This window comes from Corvus hawaiiensis, chromosome 23 (genome assembly GCF_020740725.1).
Source record: "Corvus hawaiiensis isolate bCorHaw1 chromosome 23, bCorHaw1.pri.cur, whole genome shotgun sequence".
Lineage (NCBI taxonomy): Eukaryota > Metazoa > Chordata > Aves > Passeriformes > Corvidae > Corvus > Corvus hawaiiensis.
The window spans coordinates 5,551,468-5,572,249 of NC_063235.1; the positions used below are offsets into that span (position 1 = coordinate 5,551,468).

Below are 20,782 nucleotides of genomic sequence, written 5' to 3' on the forward strand. Positions count from 1 at the left end.
TCCTGGTTTTATCCCTATTTTACAAAGATTTACAGCTCTGGGAGCGACCAAGGTGGAGCTGGGAATTCTCTTCAACAATCAAACCTTGATTTGCGGGGGCGGGGGGGGGGGGGGGGGGGGGGGAGAGGGTTGTAAAAATTCCCTCGTCCAAAAAAATTCCCTCATCCAAACTGGAAAAAGAAAGGGTAAAAAAGGGAAGGGTAAAAAAGGGAAGGGAAAAAAAGGGGAAGGATAAAAAAGAGAAGGGGAAAAAAGGGAAGGGAAAAAAAGGGAAGGGGAAAAAAGGGAAGGATAAAAAGGGAAGGGGAAAAAAGGGAAGGGAAAAAAAAAGGAAGGATAAAAAAGGGAAGGGAAAAAAAGGGAAGGGTAAAAAAGGGAAGGGTAAAAAAGGGAAGGGTAAAAAAGGGAAGGGGAAAAAAGGGAAGGGAAAAAAAGGGAAGGGAAAAAAAGGGAAGGGAAAAAAAGGGAAGGGGAAAAAAGGGAAGGGGAAAAAAGGGAAGGGTAAAAAAGGGAAGGATAAAAAAAGGAAGGGGAAAAAAGGGAAGGATAAAAAAGGGAATTTCCGTGAGCTGCTTCCAACAGGGAGAGGGCTTTATAAAATTAATTCCAACGAATTTTTTTGGGAAAGACCACGAGGAGCAGGGTTGGAACCCCGTGGACGGAACCAGGATTTGAAGCCGCCCTTCATTCCCAACGTGTGCCCAAAATGAACTTCCCGGGGCTGTGTTTTCCTCATCCCAGCATTCCCAAGAACTGGGCAAGCGTGGAAGTCGCTCGCCATGGAATTGCGGTGTCGGGGTCGCTTTGGGAATGGATTTCCCGCGGGAATTCCTCAGTACAGGGGGCCCTTGACGGATCCCGGCTCCGTGAGGCGCGCGGCCGCGTAGGCCGAGGCTCCCAGGCACGCGGCCGGCTCGCAGAATCCCGGGAATCCCGCGGGGCCCGGCAATCCCGGCTTTCCAGCCTCGCCCGGGGAGCCCGGCAGGCCCCGCTCGCCCGCTTTGCCATCCAGAGCGTGGCCAGGAATGCCCGGGAGACCTGGAATGGGAATGGGATGCTCAGAGAGAGGAATGTGGCGCTTGAGCATCGGGAAATAGGGATTGGGAGCTGGGAATGCTGCTGGGGAGGGGGGTGTGGGGTGAGGGAGCCATTCCAGAGGGTGGGAAAGGGGTGGCAGCAAGGAAGGAAGGAGGAAGGGAAGGATGATCCGGGTGGGATGAAGCTGGGAGGGTTTTGTGGGATGGAACTGGGAAGGTTTTGTGGGATGAATCTGGGAAAATTTACAGGATGGGAATTTACAGGACCTGGGAAGGTTTTATGGGATGAACCCAGGCAGGTTTTATGGGATAAGTTTGTGCTGTTTTTATGGGATAAGCCTGGGCAGGTTTTGTGGGATCAACCTGGATGGGTTTTGTGGGAGGATCCTGGGCAGGTTTGTGGGATGAGACTGGGCGAGTTTTGTAGGATGAATCTGGGAAAATTTGCAGGATGAAGCTGGGCAGATTTGTGGGATGAACCTGGGAAGATTTCCAGGAAGAACCTGGGCAGGTTTTGTGAGAGGATCCTGGGCAGTTTTTGTGGGATGAATCTCAACAGATTTGCAGGATGAACCTGTGCAGGTTTGTGGGATGAACCTGAGAAGGTTTTGTGGGATGAACCTGGGAAGATTTCCAGGAAGAACCTGGGCAGGTTTTGCGGGAAGAACTGTGCAGATTTTGTGGGATGAAGCTGGGAAGATTTCCTGGAAGAACCTGGGCAGATTTTGTGGGATGAGCCCTGGGCAGGTTTTGTGGGAGGATCCTGGGCAGCTTTTATGGGATGAATCCAGGCAGGTTTTGTGGGATGCACCAGAAGGTCCCCAGCCACTGCTGACAAAGGCCACGTGGCCGTGTCAGGGCTGGGGACACGGGCTCTCACCTGGGATCCCTGGAGGCCCCGGCATTCCCGGGTGGCCACGGCCGATGTCCCCCCTCTCGCCCTTCTCCCCTCTCTTCCCTGTGGGAACCAAAAAGACGGGAAGGAATCCATGGAAACCCCGGATGGGAGCAGAGGCAGCTGCCCCGCTCGGGGACGGGGCCGAGCGTGGCAGTGCCACCCCCCACGAGGGTTTTCCCTGGCACCATCCCAGCGGCACCCACCTTTGGGTCCGACATTCCCGATCTGCCCGGCAGCTCCCAGGATTCCGGGGACGCCTCGGGGTCCCATGGGGCCGTGGGGACCCTGCTCACCGGGGGGTCCTGGGGGCCCGGGGGGGCCGGGGGGTCCCATGGCCCCGACCCCACCCAGGGCGGCTCTCTTGGCACTCACGGCCACCTCTGCCAGCTGCTCTGTGGGGCACAGAGGGGCCAGGCTGGGATCTGCGGGATCTCTGGGATCTGCGGGATCTCTGGGATCTGCGGGATGCGTGGGGGCTGCCCCCCGCCCCGCTCAGCCCTCACCTTGCAGCATCTTCAGGACCACGTCCACGATGTGCTGGTCCCCGGCGTCCCGGCCCTGCCGGAGGGACACGCCAGGAAGGGAATTTGGCTCCTTTTGTGTGCCCCCAGAGCCATTCCCAAGGCAAATCCCAATCCCAATGCCCTCCCTGCATCCCACCCTGCTCTTTCCCGTTCTGTCCCAGTGCGAGTGATCCGTGCTCAGCTCACTCCGTGCATCCCGTTTGAGTGTAAAAGGAGGTTTTTAGGGAAAAATCCCGAGCCCAGGCAGGCTGAAAATCCCAAAAATTAGGTTTTTAGGGAAAAACCCCGAGCCCAGGCAGGCCAAAAATCCTAAAAATCAGGTTTTTAGGGAAAAATCCCAAGCCCAAGCAGGCAGAAAATCCCTGAGTCTAAAATGAGGTTTTCGGGGAAAAAATCCCGAGCCCAGGCAGACCGAAAATCCCTGGTTTATGGATTCCATAAACAGTGGGAAACACAGAATTCCTCCCCAGGAAGGCGGGATCCCAGAGGCACCACTCCCAACTCGTTCCCAGAGGAATTGGCTGGGAAGGAGAGGCAATTCCCGCAGAGCTGGAGCAGCTGAGGGCTCAGGGAGGGTGAGGAGGGATTTGGGATCGGGATACTCACGGCTGTGCCCCGAGGGCCCGGCATTCCCGGCACTCCGCGCTCCCCCACCAGCCCCCGAGGGCCGGGGGGGCCGGGATAGCCCCGAATTCCCGGGGCTCCTGCGTCCCCCGAGGGGCCGGGAAAGCCGAGGTCTCCCTGGATGCCTTGCTGGAAAAGGGATGGAGAGGAGCCCTGAGCACGGGGACTGCGCCCCGAGAGCCCCAAAAATCCCGGGAGCAACACCACAGGCAGGGCTGGATCCCAAAGGGGGCTGGGGCTGAATCCAGGGCTGGATCCCAAAAATTGGGGCTGAGCCTGAATCCAGGGCTGGATCCCAAATGGAACTAGGACTAAATCCAGGGCTGGATCCCAAATGGAACTAGGACTAAATCCAGGGCTGGATCCCAAAAATTGGGGCTGGGGCTGAATCCAGGGCTGGATCCCAAAAATTGGGACTGAGCCTGAATCCAGGGCTGAATCCCAAAGGGGTCTGGGGCTGATTATGGGGCTGGATCCCAAAGGGGGCTGGGGCTGATTATGGGGCTGGATCCCAAAAACTGAGGCTGAGCCTGAATCCAGGGCTGGATCCCAAAAATTGGGGCTGGGGCTGAATCTGGGGCTGGATCCTAAAAGGGGCTGAGCCTGAATCCAGGGCTGGATCCCAAATGGAACTAGGACTAAATCGAGGGCTGGATCCCAAAAATTGGGGCTGAGCCTGAATCCAGAGCCAGATCCCAAAAATTGGGGCTGAGCCTGAATCCAGGGCTGAATCCCAAAGGGGTCTGGGGCTGATTATGGGGCTGGATCCCAAAAACTGAGGCTGAGCCTGAATCCAGGGCTGGATCCCAAAAATTGAGGCTGGGGCTGAATCTGGGGCTGGATCCTAAAAGGGGCTGAGCCTGAATCCAGGGCTGGATCCCAAATGGAACTAGGACTAAATCGAGGGCTGGATCCCAAAAATTGGGGCTGAGCCTGAATCCAGAGCCAGATCCCAAAAATTGGGGCTGAGCCTGAATCCAGCACTGGATCTCAAAAATTGGGGCTGAGCCTGAATCCAGCACTGGATCTCAAAAATTGGGGCTGAGCCTGAATCCAGGGCTGATTGTGGTCACTGGCCCCCATTCCCAGGGAAAACATTCCCTCAGCACCCACTATCTCCATGGATCCAGGAGGATCCACTCCGGATGAGGATCCCCCAAGGTGTGGGGACACCTCAGTCCCAAATCCCCCCTCGCTCACCTGTCCCTTGGGTCCCGGCTCTCCTGATTCCCCCTGGGAACAGAGGACACGGGAAAAGCAGTGAGGACACAGCAGGAATTTCAGGATGCAGCTGGAGGAGCCACGTGGACAATGCCAGGCAAGAGACCCCAGCATGAGCAGGGATCCCTGGCATTCCCAGAAATCCTCTGGAAGCACCCACCTTCTCTCCCTTGAGCCCTGCCAGGCCGTGGACACCGGGATCTCCCTAAAGGAAAAGGAAGGAGAGATGGGAACATTCCCAAAGTCACTCCCACCCTCAGCAGCTCCAGAAACCCTCTGGGATGTGCGGGGAGTTCATGGAAAAGGAGCCTGGAGGCGCTGTAAAACCCAGCTCTGTTAAACCCGGCTCTGTTAAACCCCTGCCACAGCCTGGGGTGTACTCACAATGCTGCCTTTGGGGCCGGTTTTCCCTGGGGATCCCTGGGAAAAGGGAAAAGTGGGATGAGCCCAGCTCAGAGCAGCGTCCCCGGGCTGCCACCTCGCTGTCCCCTGAGCTGTCACCTTGTCTCCTTTGACTCCTGGCAAACCTTGAGGTCCTGGGATCCCTGCTGGGCCCTGCTCGCCCTTTGGCCCCTGGAAATCCAAGGAATATGGGAAAACGAGTGAGAAGAGGCAATGGAAAGACCTTTTCCCATCAGGGAACTGCAGTCCACGGGCAGCTCCCCCATCCTCTGGCTGATCCCAACATCCCAACCTTCCCTAAATCCCAGCTCTGAGGGGGAACAGGGCACAAAACTCTGGAGAAGTCGTGCCAAGAGCAGGGATCTTGCAGGGATGGATTCCTGTCCCCGGGAAAAGCAGCAAAAATCATTTTCCGGACGCTTTTCCAGTGCAGGGAAGCTCCGGCGAGGGGCTGGGCAGCATTCCCGCTCCCCCAGCATGGGAGGAAATTCCTGGGGCTGCAAACCCAGCGGGATCCCATTAATCCCGGAGCTATTCCCTAATCCCTCAGGCCAACAGCGGGACAGGCACGGGATTGACCCCGGGATCAAAGGGGGAGGTCCGGCTGTGTCCCGCTGATCCAGGATCCGGGCTCGGCACTCCCAGCCTGGGGCTGAGTGTCCCCTGTGTCCCAGCCTGGATTTGGGGACAGCTCAGAGCATCCCCCGTGTCCCAGCCTGGATTTGGGGACAGCTCGGAGCATTCTGAGTGTCCCAGCCTGGATTTGGGGACAGCTCAGAGCATCCCCCGTGTCCCAGCCTGGATTTGGGGACAGCTCGGAGCATTCTGAGTGTCCCAGCCTGGATTTGGGGACAGCTCAGAGCATGCTCTGTGTCCCAATGCGGCTTTGGGGACAACTTGGAGCATCCCTCATGTCCCAACCCAGCTTCGGGGACAACTCAGAGCATTCTGAGTGTCCCAGCCCGGCTTTGGGGACAACTCGGAGCATCCCCCGTGTCCCAGCCCGGCTTTGGGGACAGCTCACCGGCTTTGGGGACAACTCACCGCTCTGCCCTGCTCCCCGGGGGGCCCCACGAGGCCACGCTCGCCACGGTCGCCCTGCGGACAGCCGGGGAAGGAGCGGGGTCAGTGCCAGCCCCACCCTGGCACGGCCACACCCCCGCGGTGTCCCCAGCTCACCTTCAGCCCGGGGACACCCTGCGGGCCCTGCTCGCCCCGAGGTCCGGGCTCGCCCTAAAAACGGGAAAGAAAATCCCGGAGAAAATGGGATTCACAGGCATCGAGTGCTCCTCGCCCTCCCCCGAGGGAGGGGTGGCCCTGTCCTCGTCACCGCCGCGGGGTGGCCAAGGATTGAGGCTGGAGCAAATCCCAGGGGATTCCCGGGAGGAGCAGAGTGGGAATAAAGCGCAAAATTCCTCTTTTAGCTTGCAGGAAACAGGGGGGGAAAAAGGGAAAAGGGAGAGAACAACCCCGAGGCTGTCCCTGGGAAGGACACGGCGACATCGAGGTACTCACAAGCTGCCCTGGGGCACCGGTGACACCGGGGTGGCCCCGAGGACCCGCTTCACCCTGAGAACGGAGAGAGAGGCGGGTCAGGGACAGCGGGGACAGGGAGGGGACAAAGGAGGGGACAGCATGGATGCTCAGAGGTGTCACCAACCTTGTCACCAGGGCCACCTTTGCTGCCCGGCTGGCCCGGCAAGCCCTAAGGAAATAAAGCCGGGATCAACCCTTGGGCACAGCTCGGTGTCCCCTCAGGGTGCTGGCCCTGGGGCAGAGGGTGTCACCCCTGGGCACAGCTCGGTGTCCCCCCTGGGGCAGAGGGTGTCACCCCTGGGCACAGCTCGGTGTCCCCACTCAGGGGACAGGTGTGGGGGTCCTGCACTCACAGCTTGTCCCCGGTGTCCCGGCGTTCCCGGGCGTCCAGCCTGTCCCATGCCACCCTGCAGGGGACAGAGAGGATGTCACCAGGAATGGGGTGCCCACAGGTGGCCCAAGGGGGGACGGTGCCCTTAACCCCGTGGCCAGGAGGTGCCATGCCAAGGGACGTTATTCCATTCTCCATTCCCGTTATTCCCGGCACAGGGAGCAGCGGGTGGCATTCCCTGTGCCAGCACCTGCTGTCACTCACCTTCACTCCTGGGATCCCTGGGGTGCCATCCTTGCCATCGATGCCCGGGAGACCCTGAGAGAGGGAAGAGTCACTTTGTGTCACCTCAAAGGGACTCAAAGGCACGTGGTGGGGACAAAAAAATGTGGGAAGGGGAAGGAACATTCCAGGCCTGTGCTGGAGGGGGCAGGGACACGGGAGGGGACAGCCGGGGACAAGGGGGGGCACAGGTGCCACCAGCTGTACTCACGTTCTCCCCCTTGGGGCCGACGTCACCCTGGGGTCCCCTGATGCCACGGCCACCCTAGAGCGGGAGGGGACAAGTGTCAGTGTCCTGCTGGTGCAGGGGACAGAGCTGCGACAGGGGGGAGATGCCCGTTCCATGTGGGAATGGTGCCAGCACTGGGCATTGGGGGAGCTCAGGATCCCACTGGGGACATCGGGAGGGCTCAGGATCCCACTGGGAACATTGGGAGGGCTCAGGATCCCATTGGGGACATTGGGAGGGCTCAGGATCCCATTGGGGACATTGGGAGGGCTCAGGATCCCATTGGGGACATTGGGGGGACTCAGGATCCCACTGGGAACATTGGGAGAGTTCAGGATCCCACTGGGGACATCAGGAGGGCTCAGGATCCTATTGGGGACATTGGGGGGGGTTCAGGATCCCATTGGGAACATTGGGGGGGATTCAGGATCCCATTGGGAACATTGGGGGGGGTTCAGAATCCTGAACAGGGAAAAAGGGGATGCTGGCACTGGGGGGTCACCTACCAGCTCTCCCTTGTCACCAGGGTCGCCAGGTGGTCCCTTGGGGCCTTCCCTGCCCTGGAGGAGAGAGGAAAACAAGGATTGAGCAGGCAAAAGTGGGATCCCACAGCACCCAGGGGTGGGGAGGGCACCCACCGGCCGCCCGGCTGCTCCGATGCTCCCAGCCATGCCCTTGTAGCCAGCAGGACCCTGGGAAAAGAGCATGGAAAGGTCAGTCCCTCCCATCCCGATCCATCCTCACCAGCAGGAGGGAGTATCCTGCTCCTGGAGATGGCCCAGCACGGGTGGGATGCTCCCAGGAATGATCCCGTGGGTGGGATGCTCCCGGGAATGATCCCGTGGGTGGGATGCTCCCGGGAATGATCCCATGAGTGGCATGATCCTGGGAATGATCCCATCCCATCCATGGGTGGGATGATCCTGGGAATGATCCCGTGGGTGGGATGCTCCTGGGAATGATCCTGTGGGAGGGATGCTCCCGGAAATGATCCCATGGGTGGGATGCTCCTGGGAATGATCCTGTGGGAGGGATGCTCCCGGGAATGATCCCATGGGTGGGATGATCCTGGGAATGATCCCATGAGTGGGATGATCCTGGGAATGATCCCATGGGTGGGATGCTCCTGGGATTGATCCCATGAGTGGGATGATCCTGGGAATGATCCCATGGGTGGGATGATCCTGGGAATGATCCCATCCCATCCCATCCATGGGTGGGATGCTTCTGGGAATGATCCCGTGGGTGGGATGCTCCTGGGAATGATCCCATGGGTGGGATGCTCCTGGGATTGATCCCATGAGTGGCATGATCCTGGGAATGATCCCATCCCATCCATGGGTGGGATGCTCCCGGGAATGATCCCATGGGTGGGATGCTCCTGGGAATGATCCCGTGGGAGGGATGCTCCCGGGAATGATCTCCGTGGGATCTGGAGCCCTGATCCCGGAGTCAGGGGATGCCACGGGCACTCACCGCCTCGCCCTTGGGTCCTGCCATCCCGGGATACCCCCTGAGGCCCTGAGGTCCCTGCAGGGAAGGAAAGCACAGCCGGATTAGCTGGAAAAAGCTCCGGGAGCACAGGGGGAAGCAGCAATTAGAGCAAAAATGATGCTGGGAATCCACCAGCTTTGCCAACCATGAGGAATTCCAGCCCCTCCTAATTCCAGAGCCCCACACCAGGTGCTTTTCCAGCTGTCAGTTCCATAACTCCAGCGGGCCCAAGCTGGAGCCGCTTCCCGGTGCCGGAGCTCTCAGCTTCAAAGCAGTTGTGCCCTTCGCAGGGCTCAGCCCGGTAATTGCTTTCCATCTTCAAAGTGCTCCAAGAATTCCAGCGGCTTTAATTCCCTCCGGAGCAAGGGGGACTCAGGGGACAGCAGGGATTTATCTGGAATTATCCCTAGTAACAAGGCAGGTGCCCATGGAGCTCTCCAGAGGGAGAGGTGGTGGCATCCATGGCTGGGAGAGGGGTGGGATGAAGGCTCTGCTTCAGTTCCCAGTGCTGGGAACGGGGACACGCCGGTGTCACCTCCCTGGTGTGGGGACAAGGACAAAGAGGCCACCCCCAGATCCTGGAGCAGTTGGAAAAAGAGGAATAAAGGATTTACCGGAGGGCCTGGGACTCCTTGTTCTCCAGAGGCACCAACATCCCCCTTGGGGCCCTGGGAATGGAAAACAGGGAATGTTGGAGGCAGTGTAGGGACAAAGCACCCTGGGGACACCACCTGGCACCCGGCAGGGATGGGGACAGGTGGCACTGCCCAGGGAGCCACCATGGGAAGGCCACCCTGGTCTCCTCTGGTCTCCGCTTCCCGCATTTCCCATTTTCCTCTTTCCTCCCTCCTTCTTTTTCCCTTTCCCTTCCCAAAACTCCTTCCCTGGGTCCAGCCCTACAGGGACAGCCCCACCTGGATCCTGCTGGGATCCCACTGGAATCCTGCTGGGAAACTCACCTGTGCTCCCGGCTTGCCGGGCTCTCCGAGGGCGCCGGGGCGGCCTCTGTGTCCCTGAGGGGGGAGAGGAAATCTGTGAGGAAAATCCCTGGAAAAGCTGTGGGGTGGTGGCACCAGCCCGGTGGCCGCATCCTCCAGAGCCACCCTGCCACCCCATCCCACCCTGGGGTGCCCAGTGGGGACAATGGGAGGGGTCAGAATCCTACAGGAGACATTGAGAGGGGGCTCAGGATCCCAGTGGGGACATTGAGAGGGGTCAGAATCTCACTGGGAACATTGGGAGGGGTCAGAATCCCACTGAGGACATTGGGGGTACTCAGAATCCCACTGGGAATATTGGGGGGCTCAGAATCCCACTGGGGACATTGGGGGGCTCAGAATCCCACTGGGGACATTGGGGGGGGCTCAGAATCCCACTGGGAACATTGGGAAGCTCAGAATCCCACTGGGGACATTGGGGGAGCTCAGGATCCCACTGGGGACATTGGGAGGGCTCAGAATCCTACTGGGAACATTGGGAAGCTCAGAATCCCACTGGGAACGTTGTGGGGCTCAGAATCCCACTGGGAACATTGTGGGGCTAGGAATCCCACTGGGGACATTGGGAGGGGTCAGGATCCCACTGGGAACACTGGGGGTACTCAGAATCCCACTGGGAATATTGGGAGGGCTCAGAATCCCACTGGGGACACTGGGGGGGCTCAGAATCCCACTGGGGACATTGGGAGGGCTCAGAATCCCACTGGGGACATTGTGGGGCTCAGAATCCCACTGGGAACATTGGGAGAGTTCAGAATCCCACTGGGGACATTGGGGGTACTCAGAATCCCACTGGGAACGTTGGGAGGGCTCAGAATCCCACTGGGAACATTGGGAGGGGTCAGAATCCCACTGGGGATATTGGGGGGCTCAGAATCCCACTGGGAACATTGGGAGGGGTCAGAATCCCACTGGGGACATTGTGGGGCTCAGAATCCCACTGGGAACATTGGGAGGGCTCAGAATCCCACTGGGAACATTGTGGGGCTCAGAATCCCACTGGGAACATTGGGAGGGGTCAGAATCCCACTGGGGACATTGGGAAGCTCAGAATCCCACTGGGAACATTGGGAGGGGTCAGAATCCCACTGGGGACATTGGGAAGCTCAGAATCCCACTGGGGACATTGGGAGGGCTCAGAATCCCACTGGGAACATTGTGGGGCTCAGAATCCCACTGGGAACATTGTGGGGCTCAGAATCCCACTGGGAATATTGGGAGGGGTCAGAATCCCACTGGGGACATTGGGGGTACTCAGAATCCCACTGGGGACATTGTGGGGCTCAGAATCCCACTGGGAACATCCCAAGGTGGTGGCACAGCCAGGGTTGGGACTTTGGCACAGGGTGCCACCCCCAGGTAGGGGCTGGGGGCCCACAGGGACCTTTCCCACAGCACCTTTTCCTCCAAGGCTCCATTTCCCAGTGCTCCAGAGATCCCAGGGAAGGATCCTTCACTCCAGCACATCCTGGAGGTGACAATTCCCGGTTTTCCACCCCCCATGGCATCTCTGGGATTTCCTTACCTTCAATCCCTGCAGTCCCTGCGGGCCCTTGGGGCCTGGGGGGCAGCTGGTCGGGCACTGGGGGGAGAGGAAGGACAAGGATGAGCTGGGAATGACCTGGAAAAGCCTGGGAGAGAGGGAGGGAGGGAATTCCTGCTCCACGTGGGACACAGGGGACACCCTGGTGCCAGCGGGGACGAGGCCATGGCAGCTCTCACCAGGAAATCAGCGCTGCCTTCCAGGCCTTGGAGGTGTCCCGGGAGCCCCTGCAGGGAAGGAGATCCCGTCAGAATTCCATGATTTAACATCAGGATGGGTTTACAAGGAATGGGGTGGGAGTGAGAGCCAGAGCTGGAATTCTGGCCCCAATCCCTGGGATGAGGCTGGGGAAGCTTCTCCCTTCCTGGAAGTGGCTGGGAATACTCACGGGTTTCCCTGGAGGGCCTGGGGGACCCCTGGGGCCGTCGGGTCCGGGGTCACCCTAGGGAAGAACAAGGAAAAGAAAAGTTGGGATGGGGAGGGGAGGTGGAGACCTGGAGAGCCAGGATGTCCCAGCAGGAATGGGGACATCCCCGGGGTGATGGCACCCTCCATCCCCACATTTCAGGATCATCCCGGATTATCCCACAAGCCCTGAAGAGCAGGGAAGCAGATCCAGGTGGAACGAGGGGAGATTTTTCCACGTCCCCTCCATTCCCACGTGTCACGACCATCCCTGATTATCCCAGGAGCCCTGGAAGCAGATCCTGGTGGAACGAGGGGAGGTTTTCCATTAACCCCTCCATTCCAATGTTTCAGGATCATCCCTGATTATCCCGGGAGCCCCAAAAAGCAGAGGAATTCCAGAGGTGGGAAGGGGTGGCAGAAGCTCTGCTGGAATTCCAGGGGTGGGAAGGAGTGGTAGAAGCAATTCCCAAGCTCTTTTGGAATTCCAAAGCAGATCCAGATGGAAGGAGGGGATGTTTTCCCTGTCCCCTCCTGACTCCTCACCTTGGGTCCCAGCACTCCAATCTCCCCAGGAAGTCCAACCTGGCCTGGAAGCCCCTTAGGGAGAAGGGAGAGAAATTCATGGAATGAGAGAGGTCCCATCCTGATTCCTGCCCTGTGGGGGTGCTGAGGATTGAGCTCCTCCAGCAGAATTCCAAGCGGGATCCCAGGCCACCCATCCCACCCCCAGTATGGCACTTACGGGGGGTCCTGGCAGGGAAGGACCCTGCAACAAAAAAAAAAACTACAATTGATCCAAATTCCTGAAATCCCCCAGAATTCCTGCCCCAAGGAGGGTGATTCCCACCCCACCACCAAGGATGCATCCAGGGGGATTTGGGAGGTGCCATCCCAGCCATGGGAGCAGCAGATACTCACAGGGAGCCCTGGTGGCCCTGGGAGTCCGGGCTGGCCCTGCCAGGACACAAGAGGAGAGTCAGGAGCTGGAAAAGGAGGAGCTGGAAAAGGAGGAGCTGGAAAAGGAGGAGCTGGAAAAGGAGGATCTGCTCTGGCAGCTGCTCCAATTCCCCCTCCCTGGATGCAGCCTCAGGGCCAAAAACTCCATCAGCCAATTCCTGCATCCATGGATCCCTCCCAGAGCGATGGGAATGGTCCCAGGCTGGGTCTGGGAGGGGAAGGGGGAGCCTGGAAAGGTGGGAGCTTGGGAATGTGGGAGCCTGGAAAGGTGGGAAATTGGGAATGTGGGAGCCTGGAAAGGTGGGAGCTTGGCAATGAGGGAGCCTGGGAATGTGGGATTCCTGGGAAGGTGGAAGCCTGGAAAGGTGGGAGCCTGGGAAGGTGGGAGCCTGGGAAGGTGGGAAATTGGGAATGTGGGAGCCTGGGAATGAGGGAGCCTGGGAAGGTGGGATTCCTGGGAAGGTGGGAGCCTGGAAAGGTGGGAGCCTGGGAATGAGGGAGCGTGGGAAGGTGGGATTCCTGGGAATGTGGGAGCCTGGAAAGGTGGGAGCCTGGGAATGAGGGAGCCTGGGAAGGTGGGATTCCTGGGAATGTGGGAGCCTGGGAATGAGGGAGCCTGGGAATGAGGGATTCCTGGGAATGTGGGAGCCTGGGAATGAGGGAGCCTGGGAAGGTGGGAAATTGGGAATGTGGGAGCCTGGGAATGAGGGAGCCTGGGAAGGTGGGATTCCTGGGAAGGTGGGAGCCTGGAAAGGTGGGAGCCTGGGAATGAGGGAGCCTGGGAAGGTGGGAGTCTGGGAAGGTGGGAAATTGGGAATGTGGGAGCCCGGAGCTGCTCCTCACTCACTTTGATTCCGGGCCTGCCGATGGGTCCTGGCTCCCCTTTTGCTCCCGTCAGGCCCTGCACGGGAAGAGGCATGCGGGGTTATTCCCGATGCTCCTGCTCTCCAGCCAGGAATTCCTGCTGGGGTTGAGTCCATCGGGAAGACCCAAGGGTGGAATTCCATGGCCCAGAGATGCCCTGCAGGGTCCCCACACCCCCGGGCACCTCCAGCCCTGGCAGGGACACATCCCTGATCCTGGTTTTATCCCTGGGATGGGGCAGGAACCCACCCAAAGCTCGCCGGGCACCCATCCCACACCCCAAGACCCCACCCAGGGGCCCTGGGGATGGACAGGGGGAGGTGGCAGCTCCGTCCCCTTCCTGCCACCACCTCTGCCAGGCTGTGCCAAGGAGGGGACAGCGGGAAGTCACCGGTGCCACCGTGTGGGTGCCCAGGAAGTGAGGACAGTGGGGACACGGAATTGCTTTGGATTTGTTCTGGAGGAAACAGGAGGGGCTCTGCTGGAATTCCAGAAGTGGGAAGGGGTGGCAGAAGCTCTTCCGGGGTCCGAAAGGTGGAAAGCGGTGGCAGAAGCTCTTCCCGAGCTCTTTTGGGATTTCAGAGGTGGGAAGGGGTAGCAGAAGCTCTTCCGGGGTCCGAAAGGTGGAAAGGGGTGGCAGAAGCTCTTCCCGAGCTCTTTTGGGATTATAAAGGTGGGAAGGGGTAGCAGAAGCAATTCCCAAGCTCTTTTGAGATTCCAAAGGTGGGAAGGGGTGGCAGAAGCTCTTCCTGAGCTCTTTTGGGATTTCAGACATGGGAAAGGGTGGCAGAAGCTCTGCTGGAATTCCCAGAGGTGGGGAGGGGTGGCAGAAGCTCTGTCTGAGTTCTTTGGGGATTCCAGAGGTGGGAAGCGGTGGCAGAAGCAATTCCCAAGCTCTTTTGGAATTCCAAAGGTGGGAAGGGGTGGCAAAAGCTCTTCCTGAGCTGTTCTGGGATTCCAAAGGTGGAAGGGGGTGGCAGAAGCAATTCCCGAGCTCTTTTGAGATTCCAAAGGTGGAAGGGGGTGGCAGAAGCAATTCCCGAGCTCTTTTGAGATTCCAAAGGTGGGAGGGGGTGGCAGAAGCTCTGCTGAGATCCCAAAGATGGGAAAGGGTGGCAAAAGCTCCTCGTGAGCTCTTTTGGGATCCCAAAGATGGGAAGGGGTGGCAGAAGCTCTTCCCGAGCTCATTTGGGATTCCCAAGGTGCTTTCAGCTCTGTCACAAAGGGATTTGGGCACGTTTTATGTGGGGCAGACACCGGGGACAGGAGGAGTTTGCTGTGACCCCGCTGGGACCCTACAGGCAGGGACACCACAGGGGGACAGGGGTCAGTGCTCACATCAATGCCCGGCTTCCCTGGGGGCCCATCCGGACCGGGGGCTCCGGGCTCACCCTTGATACCCTGGGAAAGAGAAAAAGTGGGATCAGGCTGGGATGAGCCCCTCTGGAAGCAGCGGGAGCAGCGGGAAGCTGAGGGAGGGATGGGTACTCACCGGAGAGCCCGGGGCTCCGGCGGGGCCTTTGTCACCCTGGAAAAGGGGAAAAGGTGGAAAAGATGGAAAAGGTGGAAAAGGTGGAAAAGATGGAAAGGTGGGAAAAGGATCTGTCCCCGTTCTGGGGGATCGGGATCCCTGTCCCACTCCTCAGACTGGAGGGAGGTGCTGGATCCCACAGGCAGGGCAGGGTGGGGCCGGTGTTGGGAAGAGTGGGTTGGGGTTTTGTGAGGGCTGGGGTTTGTGAGGGTTTTATTGGGGTTTTGTGAGGGCTGTGCTGGGGTTTGTGAGGGGTTTTATTGGGGTTTTGTGAGGGCTGTGCTGGGGTTTGTGGGGTTGTGACGGGATTTTTTGGGGTTGTGCTGGGATTGGTGGGGTTGTGCTGGGGGTTTGTGAGGGGGAATCGGTGAAGGTTGTGCTGGGGTATGTGAGGGTTTTATTGGGGTTTTGTGAGGGCTGTGCTGGGGTTTGTGAGGGTTTTATTGGGGTTTTGTGAGGGCTGTGCTGGGGTTTGTGGGATTGTGATAGGATTTTTTGGGGTTGTGCTGGGATTGGTGGGGGGTTTATTGGGGTTTTGTGAGGGCTGTGCTGGGGTTTTGGGGGGTTTTGTGAGGGTTTTACTGGGGTTTTGTGAGGTAGGGTTTTGTGAGGGCTGTGCTGGGGTATGTGAGGGTTTTACTGGGGTTTTGTGAGGGCTGTGCTGGGGTTTGTGGGGTTGTGCTGGGATTTTTTGGGGTTGTGCTGGGGTTTTGTGAGGGCTGGGCTGGGGTATGTGAGGGTTTTATTGGGGTTTTGTGAGGGCTGTGCTGGGGTTTGTGGGATTGTGATAGGATTTTTTGGGGTTGTGCTGGGATTGGTGGGGGGTTTATTGGGGTTTTGTGAGGGCTGTGCTGGGGTTTTGTGAGGTAGGGTTTTGTGAGGGTTGTGCTGGGGTATGTGAGGGTTTTACTGGGGTTTTGTGAGGCCTGTGCTGGGGTTTGTGGGGTTGTGCTGGGATTTTTTGGGGTTGTGCTGGGGTTTTGCGGGGGTTTGTGCTGGGATTTGTGGGGTTGTGCTGGGGTTTTGTGAGGGCTGTGCTGGGGTTTTGGAGAGGTTTTGAGGGTTTTACTCGAGTTTGTGAGGGTTTTGCGAGGGTTGTGATGGGATTTGTGAGGGTTTGACTGAGATTTGGGGGGTTGTGCTGGGGGTTTCTGAGGGGGAATCGGTGAAGGTTGTGCTGGGGTTTTGTGAGGGCTGTGCTGGGGTTTGGGGGGTTTTGTGAGGGTTTTACTGGGTTTTTTTGAGGGTTTTACTTGGGTTTTGTGAGGCAGGGTTTTGTGAGGGCTGTGCTGGGGTTTTGGGGGGTTTTGTGAGGGTTTTACTGGGGTTTTGTGAGGGTTTGACTGGGGTTTTGTGAGGCAGGATTTTGTGAGGGCTGTGCTGGGGTTTGTGAGGGGGATTTTGTGAGGGCTGGGCTGGGGTTTGGGGGGGGTTTTACTGGGTTTTGTGGGGGTTTGCTGGGGTTTCTGAGGGGGGCTTTTGTGAGGGTTTTACTGGGATTTTGTGAGGGCTGTGCTGGGGTTGGGGGGGGTTGTGCTGGGGTTTCCAAAGCACTGCGGCTGTGCTGGGTATAAATAACCCTAAAATAACACCACATCCTGGAGAAGGGGCACTTTCTGCCGCCTCACAGGGCTCCCCTCTGTTCGGGCCCCCATTCCCCAGCCCAGGGAGGATCCAGAGCCACAATCCCCCACCACATCCCTCTGCGGGAACCCCACTGGGATGTCCTGGTCCCCAGTGTCCCCCTCCCAGCTCCCCCCTTCACTGGGCACCTCTGGGGTGGTCCCTTCCCCAACCCCTCCGAGCATCCTCCAACTTCCTTGTCCTGCATTCCCCAAAAACCAATCCAGGCCCCAATTCCCAAGCTGTGGATGGAGCTGGATAATGGGGTGCAGCATCTGTGCCACCTTTGCTGCCACCAGCAGAGCAGGGGATGCTCCGTCGGCCCTAAATCAAGAGTGGGAACAGCACAGAGCGGCACCCCCGGCCCTCTGTGCCACCCACAATGTCCCTTTTGTGCCCCGTGTCCCCTCCCTCCCTCCCTCCCAGCTTCCCAGGCACTCACATCGATGCCATCGGCTCCTGGCACTCCTGGGGGACCGGGGGGCCCTCGCGGGCCAGGCTCTCCTGGTGGCCCTCGCTATGGGAAAAAGGGATGGGATCCACGTCAGGAAGGGCCCCGAGATGTGTGGGGGGCACAGGGAGCTGCTGGGAATCCCACAGGGAGCTGGGATGGGGAACACCTCGAGGGGTCAGAGCTCTGCCCCTCCCATGGATGGATGGGGAAATCCAGGACATTTCCCCACACTGAGACCACCAGCTCCTCATTTCCTGCCCAGTTTCTATCCCATTTCTCCCCTCTCTTGCCCTGGTGTCCATAGGGTGGGGCCTCCAGGGGGTGATGGCAGCGTTTTCACCCCTCTTTCCTCTTTCCCTGGTGTCCCAAGATCTCCTGCCCCAGTGGAGTGGGATCTCCATGGGATGGCAGAATTTCTTTCTCATCTCTGCTCCCTCTTTCCCTGGCACTTCCAGGGCTCCTGCCCCCAACAGAGCAGGGTCTCCATGGGATGGAATTTTTACCCCATCTCTGCTCCCTGTTTCCATGACACTTCCAGGGCTCCTGCCCCAACAAAGCGGGATACCCATGGGATGGAATTTTTACCCCTTCTCTGCTCCCTCTTTCCCTGGTGTCCGAGGATCTCCTGCCCCAATGGAGTGGGGTCTTTATGGGATTCCAGAGCTTTTACCCCTCTTTCCTCTTTCCCTGGTGTCCAAGGATCTCCTGCCCCAATGGAGTGGGGTCTTTATGGGATTCCAGAGCTTTTACCCCTCTTTCCTCTTTTCCTGGTGTCCAAGGATCTCCTGCCCCAATGGAGTGAGATCTCCATGGGATGTCAGCATTTTTACCCCATCTCTGCTCCCTCTTTCCCTGGGTTTCCTGCCTGGATGGAGCAGGATCTCCAAGCATTTCTACCCCACCTCTGTCCCCCTCTTCCCTGGCACTCCCAGAGCTCCTGCCCCGACAGATCAGGGTGTCCATGGGGTGACAGCAGCGCTTCCAAAGGCCCCTCTAAGCTGCAAGTGGGATTTTTGGGAGCACTGGCAGGATTTCGGTGCCTGAAGGCCCGGGATGAGGTGGGGACCCCCAGCCCCTCTGTGTGAGCTCTCCTTGGGCCGGGCTGGCTCCGCTCCCGGGCTCCGGACAAAAGCTCCATTCAGGGAAGCTCCCGGAGCCCAGCCCTGGCTTTGAGGTTTGCACAGGAGTCGGCAAAGAACCCTCTGTTATCCTACAGAGAGTTTGGGGGGAGAGATTCCAGTCCTGGAGAATGAACCCCCGGTGTTCCTGGAAATGGGAACCAGACGGTGGCTGGGCCCCATTCCTGTGGCTCCTCCAGCCTCCCGGGCTGGTTTATTTTAAATATTATTTCTTTAAAATCTTTTTTTTAAGAGATTTGTTTAAAAATAAATTTATTTAAAAGGAATAAAAATGTGTGGTTTTTAAAATAAATTTATTTTTAAATGATTTATTATTTATGAATTTTATCGGATTCATTGGATTTATTTATTTGTCATTTATTATAATAGTAATTATAAATTAAATTTCTTAAATTTAATTATTTTAAATAAATATTTAGGGATCAATATAAATCCGTAGGGATGAGAGGTGCTGCTGGTTCACGCACACAACAGGAGAGCCCCGGCTCCACCTTGGATCAACCCCTGAGCCAGGGAGGGAGCGAGTCCCCATCCCTGGGATCACCCCTGAATGGCACCTTTGTCCTGCCCAAGGAACGAATTCCAAAGGGTTCCTTGTTCCCGAAATTCCCACATCCCCCTCGCTCCGCTCCCCTGGCCAGCCGCAGCCCCTGCCCCCACGGGGACCCCGGGGGGGTTTAGGAAGGAGCTGCCCCCCAGTTCCCAACCGGCAGCTCAGGAGCCACATGGAAAAACTTCCCAAAAATCTCTAAAATCTGATTTTTTTTTTTTTTTTTTGCAGTTGCAAGGCAAGGAGAGTTTTTCCAGGTGGGATCGCACTGCCTGCCCCTCTCCAGGACTCAGCTCCCCTTTTTCCAGATCCATTTTTTCCTGCCCCCGGGTGAGTGTGGGGAGTCCACGGAGACCCCTGGACAGCCCCCACGGAGCCTTGGGACAACCCCGGGCGGGTCAGAGCCCCCCCAGCCCTGCTCGGCCCCCCTCAGTCCGGATCCACAGCACATCCCAGGAAAGCAGAAGCCAATTTCCCAGAAAATCCAGGGGGAAAGACCCTCCACTGCTACTCCAGAGGGGAAATCAAACTCAACTTGTTTAGCCAACAATTCCCCAATTCCCAAGTCCCCACTTCCCGCCCGGAGAAGTCCCCGGCGGGTCGGGGCTGTGGCTCCCGGCTGTTCCCACCCTCCCAGGGGGGCATTCCTGGGAAAAGCAAGGGAATAATCCGAAAGTGCTCAGCACCGCGAGGGAGCGGAGATGGGGAATGTCCCTTCCCCATCCCTTCTCCATCCCTTCTCCATCCCTTCTCCATCCCCATTCCAGCCCGGAGCGGAGCGGGATCGAGCACGGGACTTACGAGCTGAGCCAGGCAGAGGCAGGAGGCTTGGAGCAGGAGCCAGAGCTGCGACACGAGGGTGACACGGGCCATGGCGAGCGCGGCTGGCACCGAGCGGGACCCGCGGGGACACCGGGAGGGCCGGGGAAGGGGAAGGAGGAGGAGGAGGAGAGGGAGGAGGAGGAGGAGAAGAAGGAGGAGGAAGGGGCTCATTAATATGGAGCAGAGGGATGAGGGCAGGGCCCCGCCCCCCTCAGGTGAGCCTGTGGCTGTTTGGGGCTGGATGGAGCCAGAATTTTGCACGATGGGGACAAGATTTGGCATGATTGGGACAGGATTTGGCACGATTGGGATAGGTTTTGGCATGATTCGGACAGGATTTGGCACGATGGGGAACGGGTTTGGCACGATGGGGACAGGATTTGGCACAATTAGGACAGGGTTTGGCACAATTGGGACAGGGTTTGGCACGATGGGGACAGGGTTTGGCATGATTGGGACAGGATTTGGCATGATTTGGACAGGATTTGGCACGATTGGGATAGATTTTGGCACGATTGGGACAGGGTTTGACAAAACGGGGACAGGATTTGACACGATGGGGACAGGATTTGGCACGATGGGGACAGATTTTGGCACGATGGGGACAGGGTTTGGCACAACTGGGACAGGGATTGGCACAACTGGGACAGGGTTTGGCACAGACGAGGGGTGGGACAGGACAGGGGTGAGCTCGGGGCGGGGACAGCCCAGCCAGGATGTCCCAGGATGTCCCCGCGGTGCCCCCATCACGGTGCCCCCATCACGGTGCCATCCCAGTGCCACCGGGTGTTGCGGCCGCGGTTCCCCCACACCCTGTGGTGGGGCTGGCACTGGGAACCAGTTCCTGCCACCCCTGGGAAACTCCCGGGGGATTCCTGCCCCAATTCCTGCCCTGTGACCCCCGCGCGGCCCCTCGGGGATGTCCCCGTGTCCCCAGAGTGGCACTGGGAGGGAAGCGGGGCTGTGCCCGGGGTCACAGGGGCAGTTCCCATGGGGGCGGGTGGATGTCCCGCTCACACCCCCATTCCCATTCCCATTCCCAGGGAACTCGGGATGATTCATCCCGGCGATTTTCTCCTCCTCCTCCTCCTCCTGAGAGCTCCAAGGCTCCCCAATGCGCCGCTGATTCACCGCGTTTGCGGGGGCTCGGGGCTTCGGGGCAGGGCTGGGCACCCTCCCCGGTGCGCACGGGGCCATCCCAGTACGGACCAGTTGGGACTGGGGATGGCCCCGCTCTGGGCTGGGATCTCTCCTGGATTGTTCCCTCCATGTCCCAGCCTGGTAGGGAAGGAATTGCACCAAAACGCGGGGGTTG

The 20,782-nt window shown here is 58.6% G+C and overlaps 1 protein-coding gene across 2 annotated transcripts; it reads right to left on the reverse strand.

Moving 5' to 3' along the window:
* Nucleotides 1-500: 500 nt before the first annotated feature.
* COL9A2 (collagen type IX alpha 2 chain) lies at nt 501-20,035 on the reverse strand. Of its 2 annotated transcripts, XM_048326980.1 has the most exons (32): nt 19,447-20,035; nt 16,945-17,019; nt 14,841-14,876; nt 14,687-14,749; nt 13,332-13,385; nt 12,446-12,481; nt 12,270-12,293; nt 12,071-12,124; nt 11,508-11,561; nt 11,299-11,346; nt 11,102-11,158; nt 9,538-9,591; nt 9,193-9,246; nt 8,561-8,614; nt 7,723-7,776; nt 7,591-7,644; nt 7,067-7,120; nt 6,838-6,891; nt 6,596-6,649; nt 6,367-6,411; nt 6,222-6,275; nt 5,886-5,939; nt 5,751-5,804; nt 4,806-4,877; nt 4,689-4,724; nt 4,465-4,509; nt 4,284-4,316; nt 3,066-3,212; nt 2,439-2,493; nt 2,139-2,327; nt 1,918-1,995; nt 501-1,038 (listed from the first exon to the last, which is right to left on the reverse strand). In XM_048326980.1, exons 1-32 carry the CDS (start codon nt 19,936-19,938, stop codon nt 833-835), a joined length of 2,493 nt encoding a protein of 830 aa, XP_048182937.1. In that variant the 5' UTR covers nt 19,939-20,035; the 3' UTR covers nt 501-832. The 2 variants fall into 2 exon arrangements, with proteins under 2 accessions (XP_048182937.1, XP_048182938.1); XM_048326981.1 differs by lacking the exons at nt 501-1,038; nt 1,918-1,995 and having other exon boundaries at nt 2,140-2,322.
* Nucleotides 20,036-20,782: the final 747 nt, after the last annotated feature.